Below are 27,363 nucleotides of genomic sequence, written 5' to 3' on the forward strand. Positions count from 1 at the left end.
CTTTGTGGTACAAAATAGCCCCTAGGAAACCACTTGGGGAATGCCTACACCTACAAGTATTCACTGTTAACTTTTGGTGTTGCAGACTAGTATAATTATAACAGATCTAGACATTATAGCTGTAGCTATATAGATCTACCTAGCTATAGCCAAAATGGGTAAGATTAATAGCTATAGCATTGAATAGATAGTCAACCTAGCCTAACCTATGTTAGCTATAATTATGATAAGACACACATTGCTACTTTATTGTGTGATATGACACTAAACTGATGCATATTTTTGTCCTGTATAATGTAGCAAACTTCTTACTGTCGATGTGGGATAACGTCGTCTCCACAGTGACTGAAGGTGTTGACTTTGCTCTCCTTCCAATGCCATCGCCAAAGGAGCCCCCATTTGACCTGGAACTCTCATATGATGACCACAGTGCAGCAGGTGGGCCTCCACCCATTCACCCAATGGGTAGCGGTCCTAGAATGGCAGTGGATGGTTTTGAGAGTGCATCCGAACACACGGATACATCTCCTGATGATGAGTGTGACTACGATGAGTGTGACTTTAATGAGTGTGGTATTGAGTCCGATACAACTACACAGGGAGCCCCACCTCCTCCCCCACCCCCTGGACCACCCCCTCCCCCTATGGTTGCCCTTGTGGATCCACATGTTGAGGCTAAGCAGAAAATATCACGACTGGTGTTACGATTGAAGGGTGTGAGTGATTGCAAAGAGTTAAAGAAGAAGACTGGAGAAACGGAGAGTGTGTGCTTGGATTATGATGAGATGGATGATAAAGTGAGTTTCAAATAGAGCTTTACAGTAAAACTTTAGAGAGCAGCCACTTGGCTCTTTATAGAGAGAAGCTGTCGTTTTGTTGTTTGCTTTAATGAAGACCATACTAGACTATTGAATCGTTTAGGTTCTCTTATTAACATTTTCAGCCGCGGCTGTTATTCAAAAACAATCTTTGTCATTACAGTATGCAATTACTGAACCGGATGTGATACGGGATTAATTGCTATACAAACTCCAGTCACTAATAGCACATCATACGATTATAGTTAAACTATAATGGGCAGAGGTCGTTTACTCTCGGCATATTTTTTTGCTTATAGGGACGAGAGTGGGCTGATTTTAATGCAAGAGGCCACAAACTAAAGGATGGAAAAGAATTCATTTCACTTGCTAATGAAAAGAGGATGGAAATTGATGAAAAACTAGAGGTACCGTACAGCGGGTAATTTTCGTTGGTGCATATTTTCATATGCCCAATTAAATATTCGTGTATTAAATTCGTACAGCTCAGGATAGTTACGTTGAACGTATTGCGGTAGAATTTTTGTATGATGCTCTACAATACAAAATATATACCGTACTTAACCGTCAAACCGCCCACATCAAATAACCGCCCACCCCCTACTTTTCCTGAAAGTTCTGTAGAGGCCTATTTGCAATCGTAGAAGCGCCCAGGATGCATGATTTTTATTTGGCTAGCTAGCTAGCTAGAGAGCTAGAGATATGTCTAGAGTGCTAGCTCAGAAACAATGACTTTAGCTAGATCTATATAGTTGTACAAGTTTGTTGGATCTATTCTAGAACTGACATCAGCGTTCAAGATGACACTGTTTCCCTCTGAACACCAGAACACATGGCACTTCCAGCCCTTTTCCTCTTGACAGTTGTGGCAGAGTGTCTTCTTTCTCATCATTCCTGGAGGCTGTACATCGATCATCCAGCCCATGGACAAATGTATAAACAAGACCTACATGAGACAAGAATGGGAGGAGTGGATCAAGCAGGACAGACCCGTACCCACCACTAAAGCTGGGAATCTTGACTGGGTGTCAAGAGCCTGGGCATCAAGCGATCACAGTGCATTTCTTTTTAGTCTGTGGATTGAATAATGCTCTGGATGAAACAGAGGATAATAAAGTTTCAGATGACATCCCTGACATCTGAGGAAGACCAAGTAAACCAGGACCCCTCAGACTCAGATGTAGACAGCATGGGGGATCCCAATTATGCTCAAAATGCTGCCTATTAGTCTAGTCTCCAAGTCTCATGCATTGTACCTATTAGTCTTTAATTCTTACCAATTAGTCTCATCAACGAGAATTATACTGCAACATCACAGACCTTCTACTAATATTATAAGGACTATATTGCATAGTGAAAGAAATCTTAGAGAAAGAGTTAACTGTACTAGAAATCTACTATGATACCTTCTATACGTATATACTCAGTATTAGCATTACTCATGCTATTGAGGCTTAGTCCTTGTCTCGCAAGTCCAGCCCCTTCACTCACCTCACCTGAGTGAGTGAAGGGACTGGACTTGCGAGACTAAATTGAGCCTATAGTGCTTCTATAAAATCTACCAAAATTTGGTAAAAATTGCCTAATATTTTTGCCTATTAGGCTGGCATAATGCTCAATGCTCCACCACACTCAAAATTATGCTAGCATAATTGGGCAAGTAGCCACATAATCAAATATCTGCCCACCCCTTGTTTAGCCTAAATGTAGCTATCAAAACATATGGGCGGTTCGACGGTTAAGTACGTACAAACATTTCCACCGTATGAAAATAACCTGTATAAATAATTATAATAGTTCTTAGTATAGCGCGATAAATTTCTCTTCAATTAATTATTAATAAAGTTATTTGATGCAGAAACTAGCAGACAAGACTACTAGTGATGGTGTAATGATGTTGAAAGACCTGATAAAAGTCGTAGAGGTCTTGGGCACAGCTGGTGACTGGTATCAAGGCGGAGTGACCGACTTGAGGGTACATGATATAACTTAACATGCATAATTATCATGAAATTATCGAGATTATACTTACTGGCATCATAGATTGAAGAGTTAGAGGGATAGGAAACGGTTGGTATCTCGAGTAACATCCGCGCTACGCTGCGGTTTAATTGAGGCCATCACAACAATATCTATTTCTACACTCAGTGCATAATAAACTACAAGTAACTGTGCTTAGTCCGTGCAACTCATTTATATTTCAAGGTCTATACCTATTGTAGTAGTCATAACCAGCACGCTTACACATTATATGTTCCAATAGCTCTAAAACAGCCTTGGGAACATATAACTTTATTGGAAAGTCTCTTTTTACTGGGTGTGGTCAGTCATTAGCAAGTACTACACGAGGCTCATGGACTAGGCGTGTTATAAATTGCTGAAAGAGATGATGCCTCGAGGAAACACAGCTTTGGGAGTTACCCGGCAAAAATGTGCTTAATAGCCTCGTAACGCGGATAATTTTCGAGGCTCCACTGCAGATTCAATGTAAAATCATCACGTGCACCACTCCGTTTCCTATCCCTCTAACTCTTTAATCTATGCTGGCATTCAGGTACAAACTATATGTATGTGTGTGTTTCCTGTGATAAGGGTGGGAACCTTTTTTACTGTGGATTAATCGACAACATGAATATGTTGTGCTTGATCAGCTGCACTAACTGTATTATGTCTGACACACTGCATGTCAGTATTCAGTTACAGCTCTACTATCCATGAATGTGCATTATACACACAGGAGTCTCGTCCACTCTACAAGGAGTTGGAAGGTGTGATTGAATCAATGGTGGAGTTCATTACGCTGAGGGGTGAAATGATCGAGTTACCACGCCAGCACTATTGTGAGGGTGATGAACAGAAATTGCTTCATAAAACAAAGTAAGTGCTAGCGTTGGTGAATAGCTAGCTTCAGACAGATTAATCTTTAGGTTGTGTGCATGAAACTTTATCTCATACTTCTTATACGAACAGAACTGAGTTTGAAAAAAAGGACAAACGCTGGGGGAAAATAATTACATCAGGAGCCCAGTAAGTTACTATACTTAACCTCTATACGCACCTTTATGTTCAGATCCTGCCTATTATGCTAATATTCTTCTCTGCCCTTATATCAGTCCAAAACAAAAATAATCATGCAATTTTAGTCAAAGCATATATCCCTTTCCATTTACTAAGTGGAGGTAATCAGTCCCAACATTACATAAACTCGTAACAGATCTTGGAGAGAGAACAGATTTCCAGTGTGTGAGAGGCTAATCACGAGTGCCCATGACTACATGTGTCAACTAGTGATCACCTTTGTAAGCAAGAGTCTGGAGGGAGCTAGCAAAGGCAAAGTGGACATCAAAAAGGATAATCCCAAAACAGGCACGGTAAGTATATTATAGGCTATACACCACCCTCAAGCTGGTACAGTTATTTCCCCGTACAATAATACAGACAATGCTATACACCACATACCCTGAGGCTGGTACATTTACTATAGTTATTTCCCCGTACAATAATACAGACAATGCTATACACCACGTACCCTGAGGCTGGTACATTTACTATAGTTATTTCCCCGTACAATAATACAGACAATGATATACACCACGTACCCTGAGGCTGGTACATTTACTATAGTTATTTCCCCGTACAAGAATACGGACAATGCTATACACTAGACTGGCGGCGACAGAGCGACTGGCCAACTGCCTATTAGTCACTCGTCTCAGCGGAAGTGTATAGATCATATGACACTACCAAACATGAATATCATTATAGATAATGTGGTTAAATTTTGCTAGCTACTATGGAATGTACTGAATCCTCTGAAGTGTAAGTGCGGTTACAATTACAGGGCTAATATGACGTTGAGCAATCTGATAGGCTGCAATGCTCGTTGCAGTTTAGCCTCGAGACCACACCTGGATTCGAGGCTAGTTGCAGCTGAGACGAGTGACTGATAGGCAGTTTGCCAGTCCCTCGCGCTACGCATGTGAGGGGCTGTCGCCGCCAGTCTAGCTATACACCACTCTCAGGCTGGTACATTATTTCCCCGTGCAATAATACAGACAATGCTGTAATTATGCAACTGTTCCCTAGTTATATAGTACACACAAGTTTTACCCTTCCATAGCACCTCAGACTCACACATACCTGATTGTGTATAGTCCCTACACCCCAATTGCTGACCTACATGTATGTACATTGTACGACAACATGCTGTTTTCTCAGGCAAAGAAAAGGCTAGAAGAAGCAATTCAGCTTCTGCAAACAGCTGCCCCTTACTTTACCATGACACATCCCTCCATCTGCACTTGCGATGAATGCTCAAAAGAGACGTCTGAAGATGTCACTCCCACTCAATGTCAACCTGAGGGCCTTTTGTTTGAATTGCTGAAGCAGACAGTAAAAATTGCTGAGGCATACCTTGAGCTTGGAATCGGACAGTTTGAGGGATACATTCACAAATTGGGGAAACAGGTAAAAAGCCCATATCAATCCGGTTATGATGATACCATTTTTATATAGATACATCGATTTTATAGATTTTATTAATCTTGCAGAAAATTTTTGACCATTTTCAATCAATTCTTGGTCTCCTGAAGAAAATCGAGGATCTAATCTCTAGTCTCCCTAGAGATGAGGTGGACAACTGCTGTCTGGAGAAATCAATGTCTCCCATTGTCATAACTGATCTACCTGAGTCCGATAGTTTGAAAAAAACAATGGAGAAGTCATGTAAGTCTCTATGTAGTCATGTGCAGAGAGAGGCTACTGCCTACAAGGCGATTACTTCTGAGAAAGACTCTGACACTAAGCAGGAGAAGACAAAAGAGGTACATATCTATACCAAACATTTGGTACTGGATCAACTTATTACCCTGCATATGCGTGTGCAGGGGTAGTGATTGGTGCACATGTGTGTGTGTGTGTGTGTGTGTGTGTGTGTGTGCGTGCGTGGACACAAAAATGAGCTGTTTGAGAGAACGCACACTTTCATGGACTGTTAAAATAATAATGAAACTTGTAGGCAATCTTCGAAGGCAACAAAAAACACTGTTTTCTGTTTATAGATTCACAATTTCCCCATATAAATGTTAAGGTTATTATGGTAAAAAGTCAGAAGTTATCGTGTTTGTTATGTCAATGCAAGGGTGAATGCTCTATTGAGCATCTAGTTTTTAGTATTTATTTCTTCTTATTTCTACTCTCAGTGCCTGCACACTTGATTCTTATCCCTATTATTATATACAGTTGGTTCACTGGATGTCGTTTTACTGCAAGTACAGCTACCGTATGTCAGTTGCCGGTATCTCATTTTCTGACTCCGTCAGCAAGACTGTGCAGATTGCATTCTCCTTCATTGCAGACAATCTCCAACAATATGACAAATTTGTACGTGTCCTGGACAGAAAGGTATTTCTATTTGTAGAGCCCTTATTATAATAATATTTCGTAAATTTACTATCAGGATCTAAGTAGTAATGGCAATGGTAACGGTACCAACCATAAGGTGTATGTCCACAAAGCGAAGCCTAATGCATACATAAATACATGCAGAGAATCAAATCCCACTTTGAGCGTATCATGAAAGTCGTAATGTCACTGGTGGCAAACATCCCAATCAACGGAAGTTCGAACGTTGACAAACTTCTGAATATGCTACCCAACAGCGATGTCTTGGTGGCCGCGGTGAAGAGTTCATGTGATAAGCTTTTGAAGCATTATCAGGAACATGCACAGAATGAAGTGAACCTCTGTCAGAGCGATGAACATCAGCCAGATGTAATAGAAAAAAGGAAAAAGGAGGTAATGGACTAATGGTATACATATCTAGTCTATAATTATATAGACTGACCCCTTTAGTCCGTTTACGTTGATCGCGTTGATGTTGTTTGATGCTGTTTGATTAGCACCTGATTATAATATTATGACTCTTCCATGGCAGGCCAGTGCCACAGGCCCACCCCACAGTTATCATATTTATTGAAATATTTCGAGCTCATGCAGTTCGTGCTTTTGTTATGGGATGCATGCAGGTGTTCAAGTGGTTGGCGTTTGGTGGAGACTATTTGTATGAGATGCTCAAGGCTCTAGGACCTGACCACACTGATCATCTTCTGTTGGTGTTCACAGAGTTCGAAAAGGTGGTGCTACGAGTGGAGAAGAGTTTAAAATGACATCGAAAAATCGAATTTTTTTCATTATAATAATATAGAAAATACAAATAGTAAAAAAGTGTACTTTATATATTTAGAAAATACAAATAGTATAAAAGTGTACTTTTCTTCTATAAAAATTGTAAGTCCAGTTATAAATATATAACGGAGCTTCTCACAGTATAGTGGCGAACTAACGAATGCCCATAACTCTTCATGTAGGCCTCTTTGCAAAGTCAATTGTAAGGCATTCACAACTCAATCAGGCAAATACTTGCAGACATTGGCTCAATGCTGGGATGCATACTGTTGATTTTGCGGTTGGTCAGCATACAAGCTTGCATGGTTGTGTGTGTGTGTGCGATATACATGTATCTTACTGACTCGAAAATACCCTACCCCCTTTGTGCAAAACTCTTGCTTCGAAATCAAGGGGGGGGCTTAAATTTAAATGATTACCGACATGTTATCTAACAGGATAGTTTCAAGGCAGAGGAGGTCGGACATCACTTGAACTTTCACTAATTATGACCTTTTAATGACATTCCAGGCCAAATTGCTTTTCGTTTTTGCTGACTCAGCAGTAGCGGCTAATGTACTTCTCTGCTAGTCTCTATTTTAGCCGCCCTCTAAAAGTTGGGCGGCCTAATCACGAGTCTATGTTATAGAGGGCGACTAATTCACGAGACAATACTTCTGCACGGTTTCTGTCGCTAAATCTGTTGACAGCTAGTTGTGTTTGGTGTCTATTATAGTTACTGGACCTAACCCTATCAGCACATAATAGCCATACTAGCTAGATCCAGTCATGTTCTACTGCTGAGTCAGCAAAAACGAAAAGCAATTTGGCCTGGAATGTCATTAAAAGGTCATAATTAGTGAAAGTTCAAGTGATGTCCGACCTCCTCTGGTTTCAAGGTACTAAATTTTTGCAGATTGCTCCAAACTAAACGGTTTGTTTTCGAGGATAGACGTATAGTCTAGATCTAGTAGTCTGTTCGGTTTGTGACATCTGAGCCTGCTTACCTGGATGCCATAGTACTGCGTTTACAGCACGGATAGCCTCTACACAAACAGGCAGATTTCGATGTAGCCTCGATTCCAGGCCGCTCTCAATTGAGAAAGACGGCCTGGTATACACTGTCTGCGCATGCGTCAGTTGCCCCAAGATTCTTGGGGATCGAGATATCTTAGTAAATTAGTCAGTATATTGTATATTTTACAATGATGTCATTGCACAAATCACAGCAGAATAACACAGCTACTTACAACATTTACGACCTAGACTAGTGACTAGTTTTGTTGTGATGGCTTCTACTTCTGTTTTGCTCTTGCTTAAGCTCTCTCCAGTGTTGAAAAGTCAGATTTTGTCTTCTTTTGTACTGTGGTAGAGTGGTAGGCGTTTTCTGTCAGTACCGACCGGCTCTGGCAAATCTACTTGCTTCCAGACACTTGTTTGATGCCATCTCAGTAAGATCAGTGCTCCTCGTATTAGTAAAACCAGTAGGTTTTACATAGGATTGGCAGTGGGTTTGCCTGTGTTTAGCAATATTTCAATTATTTTGACTCATGTTCAAACTGTTCTATCTCTGCAGGGAAAGGCCACATCAAGAAACTGGCTGAACAGATAGTTTATTTAGCCTTTTCTCTCTTTGTATCTCTCATTTCATAATCCATAAACATTTTAATGAATGAATATTTTTATTTTAAAAATTGCACTATTTCGACGTTTCACCGCTCTTTGTCTGACTGACTAAGTAAGTAAGTAAGTGAGTAAGTAAGTAAGTAAGTAAGTTTCTTGCCCAGCATTTACTCCAAGTACAGCCATCTCCAGGACATTCTGCACAGGGTTTCCAAACGACTACAACCTGGATTACAAAGCGCTTCTTCAGATTTGCGATTGCTTCCACGAGGCAGATGACCTCTCAGTCTCTATTTCTCTTACCTAGACAATTCCGCCATCTTTAATGACTCAGCAATTGCGTTGTGGCCAATAATAATAGATAGGCGTGGCTAATAAACTGTGCGAGAGCCTGAGGTGTTCCTTTTCTTCACACTGTTCTGCTTCAGCTCTAGCTCCCTTTCTCTGACAGGCATGCTATATGCACTGGCTAGATATCATGCTCTTAAAATGGCTGTCATTTAATACTGATTCGCAAATTCAACATAATTATCAAGTAATAAATTATTACTCATTATACTATAATTATTAGTCCAGAGATATTCGAGAAGATATCTGATTAGTCCTGTCTTCTCTTCTTGTACTGCCTCTTGACGTTCCACTTATGCATGTCATGATACGTAAACTGTACTGAAAAAGTAAGGGAATCCGACTAGAAAAACATTTGCAATGTGAAAAATTGCTAGGATTGGCCAGGGGAACCACAAAAAAGCGTGGGAACAAGAAATCAGACGAGAGCATAACTCCAATCCGTTACAACGTCATGAACATGTACAATACATAGTATTAATAGACTGTGTTCCAGATCCACCTATCAGCTTCCATCCACCACATCATTCCATGCAGTCACCAGTACGGTCCGTGCATGTTACTACGCATGGATGGACTGTGTGTACCTGTGCTCAACACTGCATGTATTAGGAACATCAATTCATCACAAATCATCATGATTATGTGCCCCACATTCTAAAATGGATGTATAATAAATATATATAGGGATTGGTCATCACTCCACCAGTAAAAATTGCGTGGCATATTGGCTGGGAAAACATGGGAAAACTACCAGTATACATGTGATTGACGTTGTAACGGATTGGAGTTATGCTCTCGTCTGATTTCTTGTTCCCACGCTTTTTTGTGGTTCCCCTGGCCAATCCTAGCAATTTTTCACATTGCAAATGTTTTTCTAGTCGGTGAGCCTAGAGTTGTGATGGCGATTTCTCTCTCTTGACACTAAATAGTTTAATCAACCACGTGGGTGATCATAGTACAAAAGGTTAATTGATAAATTACAAAGAGTTTTACTAACAAATTTACTATTGAATCCACCCACGCGCAAACAATGCCCTCTGGTGAGAGGGATCTAGGCTAATTTCGATGTTAAAGCTTTGTTGTCACTATAAGCGACTTTTATTAGAGGTAGATTGACATAATCATTTGCAGCTGAAATGATCCTTTACCGGTCTCTATTAAAAGTAGAATTGTAGTTTGTATAACTTAACACTCCTTTGGTTTATTTATTCGATTGCCTCACACGAGATCAACTTTCATGAGATCAACTCCCACGAGATCAATTCTTACCAGATCAACTTTGCATGAGGTCAACTCTCAGTAGATCAACTCTCATAGAGTCCACTTTTCATAGAGTCAACTCAACTCCTGAAATCAACTGAGATCAACTCCAATTTTAAAATTCAGAAATTAACTATTTTTATAGGTGTTGTTGACCTTTCTTTTATAGCTAATTACTATAGTACATGTGCTAAATATTTTGTGCCAAAGGTTGACAGGTTTTGACAGGTTTTGACAGGTGATAAAAGGGCCACTAGAACTAGCATGCACTCATTTGCAACATGATGGCTCAACTCGTCAAGACAAACCGAGGACGAAAGAACCTTCAATTTGAGGGGTATATTTATACAAAAATAAGAGATGGAACCGATTTTCAATTCTGGAGGTGCAAAAACCACAAGGCTGGTTGCCCAGCAAGAGCCACTTCAGAGGGTTTGAGTGTGGTTGTAAGGAATGAACATGATCACCCACCCAATCCAGCTGAGATCACCACTCAAGTTGCCATTGCGGGAATGAGGAAGAGGGCCAGAGATGAAAGTACCTCCATAAATGTGATATACGATGATCAACTGGACGTAATTAGCCAAGAACAGAACTCTGCTGATGTGCTGGCACAACTGCCTAGCCTTGAGTCTATCAGGTCCTCTCTGTACCGAGCTAGACACGAAGACACTCCCATCCTTCTGACCCTCAGAAGAGATGTCAGCCTCTCTACCAGATTCTCAAACACTCGAAGTGGGGAAGACTTCCTCCTGGTTGACGATGGAGATGATGACAAGATCATGATCTTTGCCACTGAAGAGAACCTCAGACTCCTGTCTGATGCAGAGGCCTTTTACATTGATGGCACATTCTCAACATGCCCTTCACTGTTCTACCAGGTACATAATTATGTACATGAATATTTTCATTAATCTCTTTTCTGCAGGTGTTTACAATCCATATTCTGCTCTATGGCCATACATTTCCAATGGTATATTGCCTTTTGCCTAACAAACAGAGACAGACATATAACAGAGTGTTCATGCCACTCAAAGATGCTGCTCTAGTTAAAGTTCCCGGTATCAGTTTTGATGTTGAAGTAGTTGTGAGTGATTTTGAGCTGGCCATGGTTCAGGCTTCTACAATGAGCTTTCCGAACTCATATCATCGTGGCTGTTATTATCACTTCATGCAAGCGATTTGGAGAAAGGTATATCTTATATAGCAATAATAACTCTATTCTAACTCTATTTTCTATGCTCTATACAGGTTCAAGCCCTGGGGCTAGCCACAGAATACCGTCGCCCCAATGGGGAGTTGAAGGAATTCGTACAATTGATGGCATCTGTGGCATTTTGTCCACTGACATTTGTTAGAACAGCCTGGCTTTCCATCCAACAGGATACTCCGAACATCCCAAGAGTTGACGAGCTAGTGGATTATTTCACTACCACCTGGATCAATGGAAACTTTCCACCAATTCACTGGAACTACTTTAATCAACATCAGCCTAGAACCAATAACCATGTTGAGGGATGGCATTCTGGAATGAAAAAGTTATAGGCAACCCTCACCCAAACATCTTCAAATGGATTGAACACATGCAGAGAGAGGAGGCAGTGACCAAAGCAAAGATTCAGAGCTACATGTTTGGAGCTACTGCTCGGCCACAGAGACGCCGAATGAAAGAGAAGGAAAAGAGGATTCAGACACTGTTTGACCGATTTAACACAGGAGGCATGACTCTTAATGTATATTTATCAGCCATCAAGCATCTTACTGGACTCTAATCTAATTTTTTTTTATTCACTTTTGTAATTCTAATTTCACTTTCAAATTGTAATCGAGTTGATCCCATGAAGTTGATCATATGAAAAGTTGATTCTATGAGAGTTGATCTACTAAGAGTTGACCTCATGCAAAGTTGATCTGGTAAGAATTGATCTCGTGGGAGTTGATTTCGTGAAAGTTGATCTCGTGTGCACACACCATTTATTCCTGTCAACAGCCGACAGTTAGCACTTCAGTGCTCTAGTTTTAGAGTTACTAAATTTCTCAGATTGCTCAATTAAACTAACAGATTATATTTTTGAGGGTATAGGTTCAAAGACGACACCCCTACAGTAGAGAAATTGTTCAATACCATAACTAAAATAAGATTCCAAATATTATTTTAAGGTTCAAAGTCAATCTGGATCTAGAGGGGGGCGTTTTGCTGTTTTCGACCCAACCCTACTATTAGGCTAATAGTAGGGTTGGGTCGAAAATCAGTGCTAATGATTTGTAACAACACCCACTCGCACATGCGCATTACTTAAGTGTCCACGTGGTTGCAACATGTTATGTCTCGAGGCGTAGCCGCACGAGGGATATACGATAAAGCCGCGGGTAAAGCTGACTGTGTCTGTTCCAGCTGAAACTGCTCAACGGTTACAATGCGACGAAAACTAACAGCTTCTATAGGCTTCTAGCCACGTTCTCTCGGATTACGATTTGTGGATTAGCAAACTAAAACTTCTTTCTCGAGTTATGGCTAGTTGACTCACATTGAAGGCTGTTGCAGTCTCTTCAGAAGCATCATCTGTTCGCACAAACTTTCTATTCAACTTATGAGTTAGCCTTGCACTAAAGCGCTAGCTTTTTGTTAGTCAGAAAGAGCTGCTAATTTTAGTAGCGAACTTGCAGACACGCCCCTTATTCCTTGATGTAATGCGCATGCGCGCTCAATACCACGTGTCATTTTGATCCTAGTACAGTTTAGCTGCTATCAATGGATATGTACTCTCTCACTTTCAGTCCTGATGAGCTGATCAACTGGTTAACAGCCAAAGGGGTGGACTCAGAGGACTGTGCCAAGATCAGAAGTGAGATCGTATCTAGCAAGGGAAAGGGTAGCACAATAGGCTGCTAGGCCTCTCAAGGGTGCTCCCCATAACAAAAATAAAACACGAATAAAAATACCGTTTGAAATGAGAGGTCAATAAGCTGTAAGGTGGGGCTACTTTAAAACTAGTGAGAGAATTTATACTACATACTACTACCGTACCCTCGCCCATCTCCTCTTTTGCTTCGAAGTTCTTGCACGAGGGTATTTTCACTCGATTATAAGCTGAAGAGTTGAGCATGCGCAGTAGCTGAATGCCACATGTTCACTATTAATTTTAATGAAGAAAGGAAGTTTTAGGTAGTAGCTAGTAAGACTATACTCCTTGCTGGACCAAGATCAGACATATAACTTTCTCTGTATGGATCTGTTTGCCCTTGAAGATGTATATGCAGGGAAAATTATGCAGAGAAAAGAAAACACAAAGTCCAAGAAAGTTATCACACAGGCCGGTTACCTTGCCTTGGTTTTCTGAAACAAAGTACCTCTGTAGGAGTATGACCTACCATCCTTTGGGAATTTTCTGCTACATGACACAAGCTGCTACATGACACAAGCAACGAATATCGAATAGAGTCAGAGTCCACTTCTTCATGTTTATTCTCTACGTTTATAACGTTGTTGTTGTCAATGAAATGTTCATACTATGTAAATACTAAAGAATTGTCATAGAGCAAAGTGTAAACCTCGCCGCGGATGGGCGTATATTCGAATGAAAAATATTCGAATGAAAACTCGCCGTTCGCGATTAAACGCCCAGTCCCCTAATAAGCCTAGACTTCTTGCAGAAAAGGGTGGGCGTATTTTCGCGAGGGTACGGTACAGAGCTATTCCACTATTTGCAAAAAAAGAATATGTATATTAAACAGTTATTTCTAGCATTAGAATGACCTGTGAATTCTTTGTCTGTCCAGAGGCTAAGTTTCAAGGAGAGTCATTTGTCTTGATAGAGGAGGAACATTTCGAGGAGTTGGGGATTCCCCCAGGTGCATCACGCCTCCACTTGGAGGACCTGATCAAAGAAGTAAGTAATACTCTGATACAGTGGTTTGCACAACAGTTGTCCAGAGCAAAGGCAACTTTTGTGAGCACTGCCCCAAATTCAGTCGAAAGAACTTATATTGACGTCATAAATAATTTTTAAAGCAGCACTTCATAACCAAAAATTATCTCTTGTTACATAATCTTTTAGATGTAAAGAAGGCCACGTACCCCATACAAACTACACTGGATCCAGGACATAAAGTGGTCCACTCCTCGCGGAAGTGCTGAGCCACCCCCGATTATGAAAGGGTTGGGCCATTAGTGAAGGGGACCTTCACCCACCACACAGCGGTCGCCCACCCCAATCCAAACATGACCTAAGCCCCGCCAACTCATAATAACACAGCTACAAGGTATTGTCGACGACGAGTATCCAGCGAGTTGCTCACGAGGACATAAGTCTTTATCACACAGTCCTCCATACCCTTTGCCGCCGATCCTGAAACTGTGGCTGCAGTACTTGGCCTGATCGACCAGCCAAACGTAGGGCTGACTTAACCCTCTCCACGAAACAGGGGCGAGACTAAACCTTTCCGTCACTAAGTCCTGTCTAAGACTCCCTTTCTGAACGGTCAATGATTTGATGTGCGGTCAGAAGGGTGGTCAAAAGACAAACTTAAGTGGACACTCGCCGTCCCCAGGCACCCCGCACCGTAAAAACCGAAGAACAAAGACAGCACGCTGCCCATATCATCTCCCAAACTGACTCTTCGAGTGATCGGCTTGCTCCTGTCTCAGCCTGATTCCGCTTGATCCGAGCCTCGGCCATGACGTCTTGGCAAACGGGCCCGACGCTATCTGCAGGAACCGGATCGCTGATAGGTCTTATGCCCTCTCCCTCCAAGAAGGACAGGTCATCCCCCTTTCGGACAGGGTTGACACAAGCATTGAACACAAAATTTAAGGTACCTTGTTAACTTTTTTAGCCCTCCAAGTTTGGGCCGTCCAGTCGGGCCGAACCAGCTTGCACCAGTTCCTCCGAGATTGGTGAAGGAACACGGGCCACCAACGGACACACTTGGAAAAATAGAGGAAGGTTATCCCGTGACAAGCTGTATCCAGGAATGTGTTCGAAAAATGTTATAATGGGCCCCCAAACAGGCCCCCAAACACGAGTTTAAAATCGCCACCACCGCGACAGCCATCACGATCGGCAAGAGCTCCTCTACCGTAATGTGGAGCCATGTATATTGAAACCACGATGTCGCACCCCCAGGAGCCTGATGCATCCGAAGTGAGAATGATGTCCGGGCGTAGCTTGGATCTAGAGAACATAATCCGAGTGCCATTCCAGTCTGCCAGAAACAAAGACCACCAACGTCAGACCACTCCTACAAGCGTGTTCCTTCACCAATAGTCATCAAGGTAATGTATCAGGCTGTCAGCTAAGGCCGTGAAATTTTTGAGCGCGAGCAATGTACAGCGACTCCTCCCATACCATTCCCAGCAGGACTGTGACATTCCGATAGGCACTCTCGCAAACTTCCCTGTCCCAAATCAAGGATCACATCAACCCATTATCAGCACCACACGTCATAATTGGTGCCACATAACCCTGTGCCTGGCAACAACAAAACAACAACACGTAACCATTCGTACACTAATGGTTCGTAACGAATCGTCTCTAAGTGGTGAAGTCTCTACCCGGCTGAGGGCCCCTACCGGAAAATCACACTTCCAGTTAAAACAGGCTCCCCGTATCTTCGTTCTATCCCGGTCGTAGTACTCCCTGGAGAACCCTTGACCCTAACCTGTCTTGCTACCCGTTGGCCAGTCAACTTTGGCTGCCTGTTCCTCATGAGGGTGCTTTTGGAGCACGCGATCCAACTCAGTAGGTAATGGCCGAGCTCCACCTCCTAGACCCACCTCCAAGCTCCATATTGTCCCGGAGAAGCTCTGCCATATCCACGTAGTTGTATTTTCTTTACTAACTTGGGTGGAAAAGGGGGCAGGCCGATTACACTGGCCTCCTTCGCTCCCCCCCTGGGGTAAGAGTACTGAGCTGCGTGACCTACACGCCATGCTCGGAGGAGCTTCGGTACACTACGTTATCCCACCCCGGCTCAGAGCCTACATTTTCACACGGGCACATTTTCACACGGGCATACACTTTCACCCCCCCCCCCCGCTCGGAGAGCATCTCCTGCCCTACATTTATCTACAGGGACCGTACTGCCAGCCCCGACAGAATTCAATGACAATGTACGTACTATACGCTTGGATATTCTACTCTACCAAATGGGGAAAAATCCTTCCCCCCCTTTCGTGCTCCCTTTCTCGCTCTCTTCCTGAATCACCTCCCGTAGTAGCATATCCCGGGTGAAAGTGTGGAGGAGAGCAATAGATGCAGGATTCAAAATGATTGAAGCAGCTACGATATTAGACAGGTGGTCGCACGAGGCTGGTCATCCTAATATGCATGCGCGTCCATACCCTTTTGCCGTTAACTACGTTTAATTACATAACACGTTCAGCAGCCATTGGATTTGCACGAAACTGACCAAATTCACAACCTCTGCCCCACCAGCAGGATTGACAGTGCAGTTGTGTGTTTTCAATTATTGCACAAATTTTGACTCATGTTTAAACTGCTCTATTTCTGCAGGGAAAGGCCACACCAAGAAAGTAACTGGATTAGATAGCTGTGATATTATAGTCTATGAATATTCTGATGCATTACTATTGATATTTGAAAAATTGCCGCATTTCGTCTTAGTAAGTAAGTAACATTCTTGAAAAGCATTTCCTCCTTGTACAGACATGTTCAGATACAGCCTCTAGTCATGTGGGCATTTTTCTTAGAATTGCGTTCGCTTCCAAGAGGCAGATGACCTCTCAGGCTAAGACCACCACTAGGAGGGTGCCGCCTAAAAATCAGATGTTAAAAGCAGCTGGAGGGACCTTCCCACACACAACAAACTGTGCAATAAAACACGCCTCAAGGTTTTTCTCCTTAATATCATTCCTTTGCTATGGACATACAGTGGTCATAAGTACTCTGTTCCTAGCAGTCAAGTAGGGCATGTCCTAGTATTCCCATGGAAAAGAGAGAGAAAGTGCCCGCTTTTGTATCAGTTTCTAACCCAATGGATCGTGTTTGGTTTATATATGCACCTATCAATGATATGCCCCACCCCTACCCCCCACCTGGGGAGCACGTGGGGAAATGTAGTAGACCGCCTGGGGGAAGTGACTTTCAGTTGTAGCCGCCCTCGACCTTTGTATTCATGTTATCTTTAATATACATAGGTACATGTAGTAAATTTTTTGGCCTACTCAACATGAGGAAAGTACAAAGCTGATACGCCCGCCGCCCCATACATGGTCACTGATGGGTTGTCACTTCCCCCACGTTTCCCCCATATCACCCCAGGTGGTGGGGCATATCATTGATACACAGTAGGTGAATTAGCAGTAAGTTGCAAATGAGTGTTCAGTTGATTTGGTTCTATGTATAAATTATGTATGTGCAGCAAATCGTGGTTCCTCAACTAAAGTCAGTACAAATGCGGAAAATGTTTCAAAAGGCTCAAAGGAGGAAAATGCTACAATGTGGTTGAATCTGACTGGTGATGGTAGGTACAAGGAGTACCTATAGTGATGCACGAGTTTGGCCATGCTTTGGGTCTGGGTCACGAGCATCAAAGAGCTGTTTTCTGGAACAACATCAAAATTTGGCTCTCTATTTAAGGACGTTACGTCATATGGAGATATATTCCAGGAGAACCAAGATCTGAGTATGACCCGGACAGTATTATGCATTACCCTATAAAACATGCAATTTTTATGCGTTTATGCTCAGGTTTAATCCTAGTTGGCTTAAAGATGAATACAACGCCGAGACAAAGGTGAATCATCGTAGTGACATTACTGACAAACTTTCTTGAATGGAAAAGAAAGGGCCTGGCAGAAAATCTATCACATGTTGGTTGTGAAATCGTTGTGGCAACTTATTATGGTAAAAAGTTTACCCAATTATATATAATTATGCTTTTAGAGAATTTTATTGCAGATCATGTGACTAATACCTAGAGAGTTGAGAGAGACTTGAGAATCGGATCCGGAATTTTAGTCATAGGACACATAATTATAGTTAAATGTGTGGCCATGTTTAGTTAATTTTTGTATGAAATTGTTCATGATTTTGAATTTCAAGGGCAGTTTTTGATCCAGGGGGGATAACATCTTGCCTGACTCAGCAATATGCTGAGTCAGGCAAAGCTTTTTTTTACATAGAGTTCAATCGTAGGGAGGGGATTGGCATAACGATCTGCGTTTCGGGTCTTCTTTCTTCCAGCCCATGTTTTTAACTACATGCATGCATGGCTGAGTTTTGTCTCTAAAATAATGTTATATCTAGTCAGCGACTTATATTTAAAAACAACTCGGTCAAGGCTTATACTGACTACGTACAGCAGTTTTCAGCACAACACACACAAATAGGGCTGTCCCAATTATTCTAGAAGAATAATAGGTGAGGCTAAAAATATTAGAATGAAAGCACCACAGGTGCTGATGCCTCGGTGGAGATGCCAAAGCTACAAAGCTTTTATACACATGATAAAACAATTTAATTTTGCTGCATGCAAAAACTCACAGAGTGGGTAATGACCTACCATGATTGTTGTTAAAAACGATTGATGCCAAAAGTTCAAGTAATGGCTGCATTAAGCAGAGCCTTGAAGCTCTCTTGTCACTCTTGCAGTTACCAATAGCTAGCGTTCTAGTGCAGAGCTAACTACTAAGTAGAGTAGCAACACTCGGTAAACAAGTTTGGCTATGTGCTCTACTGAAAAGGCTGCAATGGCATTCCAAGTAAGCAAAACTAGGCATAACTCGAGAACGAAGCATTATTTTGCAAATCCACGAATAAAAATCCAAGTAAACATGACTAGAAGCCTATAGAAACTCTTACTTGTACTTGATTCATCCTTGAGCAGCTGTAGCAGTCTACACACACAGACACACAAACACACTACCGTATATCTTTTTTTTTTTTTTTTTTTTTTTTTTTTTTTTTTTAGCCTTTATGGCGAAACGAGTAGTTAAGGTAAGTACAAACGGGTAGACAGATATAAATCGAAATCTAAGTAAGGTAAAGATATGAAGAACAAACATATAGTAAGTTTAGGTATGCCCATCAAGCACAGGTGATAGAGTTGGTGACCTGTGAATGAGCATGGAAGCATTCCCTCGCCAAAGGGCTATGCTGACTCTCCCAAAGAGGTGTTTAATGGTGACTGAGTCTCGGTCCGCGCCTGAGCGGAGACAAATTGACCGGCCGATATCACGGATGGTTGAGATGAAGTCCTCTGCTAAGCCTCCCAGGGTTTCGGCCACAAGGGGAATGCATGTCATACCCACAGACCTGCAGCTGGGGAGATTGGAAGCCAGCTTACGCTGGACCCCCACTTGGAGAGCGTGGCCCTGGGTCCTTGCAGCCTCAGACAGTGTGAGAGACTGGAGAGGAGAAATGACATGGACGTCAAGAGCCGCTGGACGACCATTGATCCAGTTGGGGAGGAGGACGTCTGCAGGGCGAGAAGCCGAGTCAGGAACAAGCCCTGTAGTTTCTCTTGAGGGGCCCAGAGCAGCAGACTGAGCCGCTTTAAAAACAACGTCACGGACGGCGTTGTGACGGCTGATACGGTCACTGTTGCCTCCACATCCCACCTGGTGGTCACCAAGGGAGTCAGCAACACCATGACACTCAGGGCAGGTGAACTGGTCATTGTGCAGCGGGACCCCTAGCCAGTAACACAGGCAAGAGCGAAACTCCCTATCTTGGAGGTGAAGCCCGAGTGAGGGAGAAGGGATTACGTTCAGCCAGTCGTGAGCGTGAGGGAGACCAGTGGAGAGGGCCAGTGCTCGTGACCTAGTGGTGGGGGCCGAGGCTAACAGGCTCTTCATAACGGATTCATCAATAGCAGCAGAGAGGGCTCCCTGTCTGAGGGGAATGTCGATGTCGTTCAGAGTCTGCCAGTCAGGACGAGCAGAGGAGGAGGCAATGGCTGACACTGTTTCATCTAAGAAGATCGAAGGGGGAGGAGGGCGACCTAGGAGTCCTTCAACCAAGGGTGCCGAGCGAAGAGAGGAGTCCAGATATGCAGCAGGGGCATGAAGTGGGGCACTACGCAGCCCAAGCCCTCCTTTACTACAAGGGAGGGATGCCTTCTGCCACGACCAGTCCGAAAGAGGTCCTCCCAGGATACTCTCAAGAGCCCTCCGGATGGAGCAGTCAAAATCATGAGCAGTAGTGCCAACGCGGCCTGGGGGGCAGGCCCGGAGTACTGAGACAACTTTGGGAAGTGCAAGACATGAGCGTAGCAGAGTGGTTTGTGCTTGAGAGTCTTCAAGGGTGTGGAGAAGGTTCAGAGAGAGTTTGATCTTGTCTATGCGGGTTTGAAATGAAGCCTCGCAGAAATCAGGAGGACCGACTGGGCAACCAAGGAGTGAGAAGCCTTCACGGACTATGGGGATAGCCGAAGGAAGGGGGTTGACAGATTGATCAGCCTCAGCAGGAATATAGAGGAGAGACTTGGCTTTATTTAAGTGGAGGCCAATTCTCGGACCTTCTCTTTCAATGATCTCGAGAGCAGACAAGAGGTCGTTGGGCGAACCGATTAGGGTGCCATCGTCCAAATACCACGCATTAAGGGCCAGGCCTGGGACTTCAGATTGAATGCAATCAATAATGGGTTGGAGTGTGAGGGCAAAACCGAGGGGGCCTAAAGGATCCCCTTGTTGAACTCCGCTGCAGCTGAGTAGGGAGTGGCTTCCCAGAAGAAGGTTGGGCTGGCTGGAGTAGCAGGCTTCTATCCAGGGGGAGAGAGAGGGGATGTGCTTGCGGAACTCCTGAAACATGCTTCCCCGATCGATGCTATTGAATGCATTAGAAAAATCCACAAGGAGAGTCCAGCACCCGTCGCTGGGGCTTGAGGAGAAGTGGCTGGATACTGCGTGGATAATTGCTTCGCAGCCCCCTTTTACTCCAACGCCCAGCTGGTTTGGGAGAAAGTGGGGAAGAGCAGTGGGTCGGGTCGAGAAAGCGAGGCATTTCGAAGTGAGCCGACGAAGAGACTCACCGATGGCAATTGGGCGTAATCCTCCACATTTCTTCTTAATAGCGATTAGAGTTGCCCCACAGAGATGAGGTGTGATGGAGGGTGGAGCACGGCCAGAAGCTAGCAGGTTTACCAGGCTGGTTAGAGAGAAGAGCAGTCTATTCCCGTGATCTGGTGACGGGCAAAGAACAGCCTCACGGAGGTGGCTTGGACGGAGACCAGAGGGGCCCGGGGCTGAGCCAGGGGGGAATGACTTAACTCCTTTCGAGACAATTGACTCCGTTAATTTGATTGGTGATGGGGTAGGGCCAGGGGGAGTCCCAGGAGGAGGAACCTGGGGGTGCTTGCTTAGCATGTCTTTCAGGACCGTTTCGTCTGCTGGGGCTGCTCCCTCTGAAGTAAGAGCCTTCATGGCTTTTCTGTATTGGCCGTTCTGAGCGGCATGTAAGGCCCTTTTGGCATTTTGGTTACGGAGGTTCGTCGGCTGTTTGCGACGAGAGGCTTGAGCTTGACTGCTCTCCACTGCTTCAGTCCAGAGGCCTAGGCAGTCCCCATCGTCCCAACGTTTGAGGCGAGACTTTACTAGCTTAAGGATTTCTCGCCAGCGGAGGCGATGGCCAGAAGCAGGGCTTGCTAGGACGCACTTGGCTAGTATATCTCGCTTGCGCATGCGCACCGAGGCATAATTATAATTATGATCCTTCCATATGGCAAGCCAGTGCCACAGGCCCACAGTTATGATTTATTATTCTAGCTCATGCAGTTCATGCTTTTGCTGTGGGGTACATGTTCAAGTGGTTGGCGTTTGGTGGAGACTATTTGCATGAGATGCTCTAGGACCTGACCCACACTGATCATTTGTGTTCACAGAGTTTGAAAAGATGGTGCTACGAGTGGAAGAGAGTTTAAAATCACATCAAAAATCCAAATATAAAAGTGTACTTTAGAAAATACAAATAGTATAAAAGTGTACTTTATATATTAGAAAATACAAATAGTATAAAAGTGTACTTTATATATTTAGAAAATACAAATAGTATAAAAGTATAAAAGTGTACTTTTCTTCTATAAAAATTGTAAGTCCAGTTACAAATATATAACGGAGCTTCTCACAGTATAGTGGCGAACTAATGAATGCCCATAACCTCTTCAGCTGTAGGCCTCTTTGCAAAGTCAATTGTAAGGCATTCACTTGCTACTTTAACAAGGGAGTTCAACTCTGGTTGATCCAAGCATGTTTTCAACAACTCAATCAGGCAAATACTTGCAGACGTTGGCTCAATACTGGGATGCATACTGTTGCTTTTGCGGTTGGTCAGCATACAAGCCTGCATGGTAGTGTGTGTGTGTGCATGATATACATGTACCTTACTGACTTGAAAATACCCCACCCACCCCTTTGTGCAAAACTCATGCTTCGAAATCAAGGGGGGGGGGGGCTTAAATTTGAATGATTACCGACATGTTATCTAACAGGATAGTTTCAAGGTACTAAATTTTTGCAAACTAAATAGTTTGTTTTCGAGGATAGACGTTCAAATGACCACACCCCATATGATAGAAAGGTCTTTATATAATACCGGAAGTAAACAAATTTTAAGGTTCGTTTATTTATTTCTGTTAACAGCCGACGGTTAGCACTTCAGTGCTCTAGTTTTTGAAGTACTAAATTTCACAGATTGCTCAATTAAACTAAACATTTTGCAGATTATATTTTTGAGGGTATAGGTTCAAAGACGACACCCCTACAGTAGAGAAATTGTTCAATACCATTACTAATAAGATTTATTTTGAGGTTCAAAGTCAATCTGCGAAAATTTAGTGCCACAAAAATAACTCGCTATACGGCACCTCTGCAATACATTTCCTGTTTGGCTAGGGGGGCTTAAATAAGAAGAGGGTATATTTTCGGGTGAGTACGGTAATTCATTATATACATGACTGAATATAATTATGCATCACTTGTAGTACAAGTTATTGCATGAGCACCGAGTGCAACATGCCAATAATGGTGAGTGTACATAATTATAGTGACAAGATATATTAATTTTATAGTACAAACCTCACGAATAGCCTGTTCTTTGCCCAGCATCTTAAGCAAAATCACACCCATACTCCAGATATCACACCACGGACCTTCCACGTCATAGAGGATCTTGCCATCGATCAAAGTCTTCTTATACTCATCTCGACCGGGACATAGTTTGAATTGCTGTATTAAAAAATAGTGAAACCATTAGAGTTCAGGTACATATAATTATTTACATAATGGTAGTGCTGACATGTGTTGCAGTGTATACCGTAAAGCGGGTAACTTTCAGGTAACTTATCCAGATGAAAGATTCAACCAAATTTAATGATATCATAGCAAACACCCACTCGCACATTAAGTGTTCACGTGGTTTTAAACTTTTGTTTTGCTGAAGCAGCTAAATGCTTCAGATTAGCCTAACACTATAGCTTGCTATCTTGTTTTGTCCACCGATGCATTATGTCCAAGACTAGTACATTTATAAGAGCTCTGGACATTGTTTGCTGATTTTGCATGCAGAGGCTACTCGAATTATTGATGGATGTGGCTCATTTAGAGTCATTCTGGTAACCGAATATTTAAGCCATCCGAATGAGGTGGGGACCCCAGGTATTCGCGGGTAATTTTTGTAGGGTAAAATATTCGTTGAACTTGAACAGCGGTGATTTTCGTGAGTAAAAAAATCCAGTACCATACTCTACCGGGATTGTTCCTACCTCCACTTGTGAGTGAATGTTCCTGCATAAGCTAATTTGCCTCGAGAATACGACCACCAGGAAGTGATGCGTTTGTCAGTGACCGGTGTAAGCTGATTAGCCTCTAGATAGAGCTAGATCTAATAATTTATTACCCTAGGCGCACGTGGGCGGCCACGGGTATAGTAGTCCATTTGTTTGTGTCTGCTCACCTGGATGTCATAGCGCTGCTTTACAGTATGGATAGCCTTCACAGCAACAAGTTATTAATTTTAAAGTGACAGATTTTGATATTAAAGCGTCGTTATTGCGAGCAAAATTAACCTACATGTAAGAAGCTTGAACTTGCACGTTGGCTGCATGGCCTCTAGCTATACATGCATCCTTTTTTCGAGGTACTGTACGTATTTAGAGCTAAAGTGATCCTGTACCAGAAACAATGGAAAAGGTTCATTCTTAGTTTCTTAATGAGTGGGCATAATTTAAGGCAAACACCACGGGTGGGTTTAATTTCGAGACAAACTACTGTTTTCGAAATTAAGCCCATCCCACCTGTAGCTGCTTTGCAGCATGCAATTAGGGTGGGCGATCTTGGGTGGAATAGGGTATGTGCACTGCACCGCATGCGTTCTGGTAACCAAGCCTAGGTTTACGTGGGTAAAAGTTTCGTCGAAGTCAGCTTGCCCACGAAAAAAACGAATATTTACCCCACAAAATTTTCCCGCTATACGGTAATGTAATTAAACTCTGCTATATTATAAGTAATACGTACAATTTAACAATTATTTGATAATATCCTGTAACTCACTTCAGGAGCTCTGTAAGAACGTGTCCCTTTCACACGCTCCATTTGAAGATCGGTCATGCTTGTCTCACACACGGAAAACTGATTGGGTTTCCGTGCAAATTTGGTTTGTTTTGCACAGTCAAAATCTGATATTTTGAGGGTGTACTTATCCTTGTCAACACATGTGCAATGGAGAATACCAACACAACTGCACTCCTTCTGGACCAGAATATTGCTAGCTGTGTGTGTGTATGTGGGGGAGTAAGGGAGGGGAGGGGGGAGTGTACAAGGCTCTAAATGAGCTCTTAGCTAAGTTACATGTACCTAAAATACTTGCTGGCTGTGTGTGTGTGTGTGTGTGTGAGGGAGAAAGGTTACAAGCAAAGTTACACGTACATACACTCATAATCATTGCTGGCTGTGTGTATGTGTGCGTATCGAGGGAGGAGGGAAGAATACAATGAGTTTTTTTACCAAATAATTACGCTGGCTGTTTGTGTGTGCGGGGGAGGGGTGGGATGTAACAGGTTATAATGAGATGTTAGCAAGCATATGCATGCACACCATGGTATAAGTAATTATACCTTTGAGGTCACCGTGCTGCACCCTCTGTCGGTCCAAATACACCAATCCCTTACAAATCTCAGCCAAAGTATACTTCAAATTTGAAAGGAACATCTCCCTCTTCTGTGGCTGCTTTTTTAATAGTGTTAAAAGGTCACCACGATTGATCATCATTGAGCGAAGGTCTCCGGACATTTTTGGCATGAATTGGTAGCAGTTTCCATGCTGTTCTCCAATCATCACGGCTAGGAGAGGGAGAATGTTTGGATGATGGAGGGTCGACCAAATGTTAAGTTCGTTCTCACGATACCGGGTCTGTGTATATTAAAGGAAGTACAATTCAATCAAGGAACCAGGTAAAACAAAAAAAATTACCGTATAGCGCTTGATTTTCGAAGCACTAAGATTTTGCGGCTTTTATTTTGACGATAGAGGTTAAAATGACCACACCTTTACAGTAGAGGTCTTTACAATACCAGAATCAAACAACGATTCCAAATTTCGAGGTTCGAGGTCAATCAGTGAAAATGTTAGTGCCTCGAAATAAAGCGCTATACAGTGTATCAGCGCAGCGTACATGCTAAAAATAATTTATACCCCTCACGTAATTCTTTTTTCTATAGAAATCACTGGGCCTTCCTAAAGTACACATACTTTTACCAAAGCCTAGCAATCTGTATTCAGCAGAAAACAAAAATATATATCTGAACAATGTGATCAATGCTTACCACTTTGACTGCATACGATGTATCGCGGAGAGGAAACTGAATAACTCGCCCATTCCCTCCTCTCCCCAGTGGGTCCTTATAATGCTCCGATTGTGGCTTGATGTAAACCTCTCCAGCGATTAGATTTCTCTGTTATGTGCATGTACAAATGTAGATGTAAACGTAACAATTTTGAATGGGCAATTATCGTCAGGGGTTGCAAATTTTGCAAACACTTAATACCACGTGACCTACCACAGTGCTAAAGATGAGGAGTCCAGCTTCTTTGTCGAGTAATTCAAAGGGAGGGAACTGTCCGGCCTCCACGTTTGTAATGAGACTATCAGACTCCACTTTATCGCAACGAGTTGGTCGATTGTACTGAAGTTGTTTTTTAAACAAGTCCATGAAACCCCAGCTTCTCTGGTTTTCATCAACAACTTGCTGTGGGTGCTTAGTTATTGTGTTTGTTTGACCATCCTCATTATTGTAAGCCCTTGATTGGGAATGGAACTGTTGGCTATTTGTATGGTTAGGTTTCACTTCAAGACTAGAAAGTTCACTCGAGTTGATAGAAGTGGCTTCAAATCGGGGAACCGGGGATTGCTGAACACCTGTATTAGAGAGTTCACTCGAGTTTAGAGAAGTGGCTTCAAATCGGGGAACCAGGGATTGCTGAACACCTGTATTAGAGAGTTCACTCGAGTTTAGAGAAGTGGCTTCAAATCGGGGAACCAGGGATTGCTGAACACCTGTATTAGAGAGTTCACTCGAGTTTAGAGAAGTGGCTTCAAATCGGGGAACCAGGGATTGCTGAACACCTGTATTAGAGAGTTCACTCGAGTTTAGAGAAGTGGCTTCAAATCTGGGCAGAACCGGCAATTGCTGGACACCTGTACTAGAGAGTTCACTTGAGTTGATAGAAGTGGCTTCAAATCTGGGAACCGGGGATTGCTGAACACCTGTATTAGAGAGTTCACTCGAGTTTAGAGAAGTGGCTTCAAATCTGGGAACCAGGGATTGCTGAACACCTGTATTAGAGAGTTCACTCGAGTTGACAGAAATGGCTTCAAATCTGGGAACCGGGGATTGCTGAACACGAACACCTGAAAGGAAATAGGCGATAAAAATATAAAGTACTGAGCTAAATCATGCAATCCCAATACATGCGTGTACAGCCCGGTATATATACCTATTATAGACGGGTACTGTAGTAATTTTAGCGTTTTCAGATTTTTCTCTGTTTTTAGGATGCTAATTTTGGCAGGATTTACAGCAAATTCATTAGCAAAAGATGAGTTGTAAGGTTGAATGTAAAGTTTGGGAGTCAGATACAGATGAAAAAACAAGCTTAGCATACTCTCAAAGTACAAAAGAAAAAAATGAG

General features: G+C 42.8%; 3 protein-coding genes across 5 annotated transcripts in view; 1 reads left to right on the forward strand and 2 right to left on the reverse strand.

Moving 5' to 3' along the window:
• On the forward strand, positions 1 to 12,096 carry LOC135332961 (uncharacterized). The gene is made up of 14 exons (XM_064527897.1): positions 1 to 158; positions 301 to 797; positions 1,118 to 1,225; positions 2,677 to 2,793; positions 3,556 to 3,695; positions 3,789 to 3,845; positions 4,033 to 4,189; positions 5,037 to 5,285; positions 5,369 to 5,641; positions 6,060 to 6,221; positions 6,366 to 6,614; positions 6,845 to 11,098; positions 11,146 to 11,409; positions 11,469 to 12,096. Exons 1-12 carry the CDS (start codon positions 155 to 157, stop codon positions 6,983 to 6,985), a joined length of 2,154 nt encoding a protein of 717 aa, XP_064383967.1. The 5' UTR covers positions 1 to 154; the 3' UTR covers positions 6,986 to 11,098; positions 11,146 to 11,409; positions 11,469 to 12,096.
• The window catches only part of LOC135332960 (probable serine/threonine-protein kinase mkcB), a 21,011-nt gene continuing 738 nt past the window's right edge, over positions 7,091 to 27,363 (reverse strand). Inside the window, exons 2-8 of one of the 3 annotated variants that reach the window (XM_064527896.1) lie at positions 26,232 to 27,082; positions 25,998 to 26,126; positions 25,290 to 25,584; positions 24,727 to 24,944; positions 23,254 to 23,403; positions 22,351 to 22,519; positions 7,091 to 7,186 (exon numbers count right to left, since the gene is read on the reverse strand). In XM_064527896.1, coding sequence (XP_064383966.1) covers positions 7,179 to 7,186; positions 22,351 to 22,519; positions 23,254 to 23,403; positions 24,727 to 24,944; positions 25,290 to 25,584; positions 25,998 to 26,126; positions 26,232 to 27,082 — 1,820 coding nt within the window. In that variant the 3' untranslated portion in view covers positions 7,091 to 7,178. Of the gene's footprint in view, positions 7,187 to 22,090; positions 22,520 to 23,253; positions 23,404 to 24,726; positions 24,945 to 25,289; positions 25,585 to 25,997; positions 26,127 to 26,231; positions 27,083 to 27,363 lie in introns of those variants that run through there. The other 2 variants (XR_010393700.1, XM_064527895.1) reach the window with 2 other exon arrangements.
• LOC135333044 (uncharacterized) lies at positions 19,183 to 21,861 on the reverse strand. Its single transcript, XM_064527977.1, has one exon. It carries the CDS (start codon positions 21,859 to 21,861, stop codon positions 19,255 to 19,257), a length of 2,607 nt encoding a protein of 868 aa, XP_064384047.1. The 3' UTR covers positions 19,183 to 19,254.

This window comes from Halichondria panicea, chromosome 3 (genome assembly GCF_963675165.1).
Source record: "Halichondria panicea chromosome 3, odHalPani1.1, whole genome shotgun sequence".
Taxonomy (NCBI): domain Eukaryota; kingdom Metazoa; phylum Porifera; class Demospongiae; order Suberitida; family Halichondriidae; genus Halichondria; species Halichondria panicea.

Excerpts from the sequence above, each read along its gene's own strand:
- LOC135333044 (XM_064527977.1), bottom strand. The coding sequence starts at position 21,861 with ATGCGCAAGCGAGATATACTAGCCAAGTGCGTCCTAGCAAGCCCTGCT.
- LOC135332961 (XM_064527897.1), top strand. Across the intron at positions 3,846-4,032 it reads ATAATTACATCAGGAGCCCA|ATCTTGGAGAGAGAACAGAT; the intron begins GTAAGTTACTAT and ends AACTCGTAACAG. Across the intron at positions 6,222-6,365 it reads TACGTGTCCTGGACAGAAAG|AGAATCAAATCCCACTTTGA; the intron begins GTATTTCTATTT and ends AAATACATGCAG.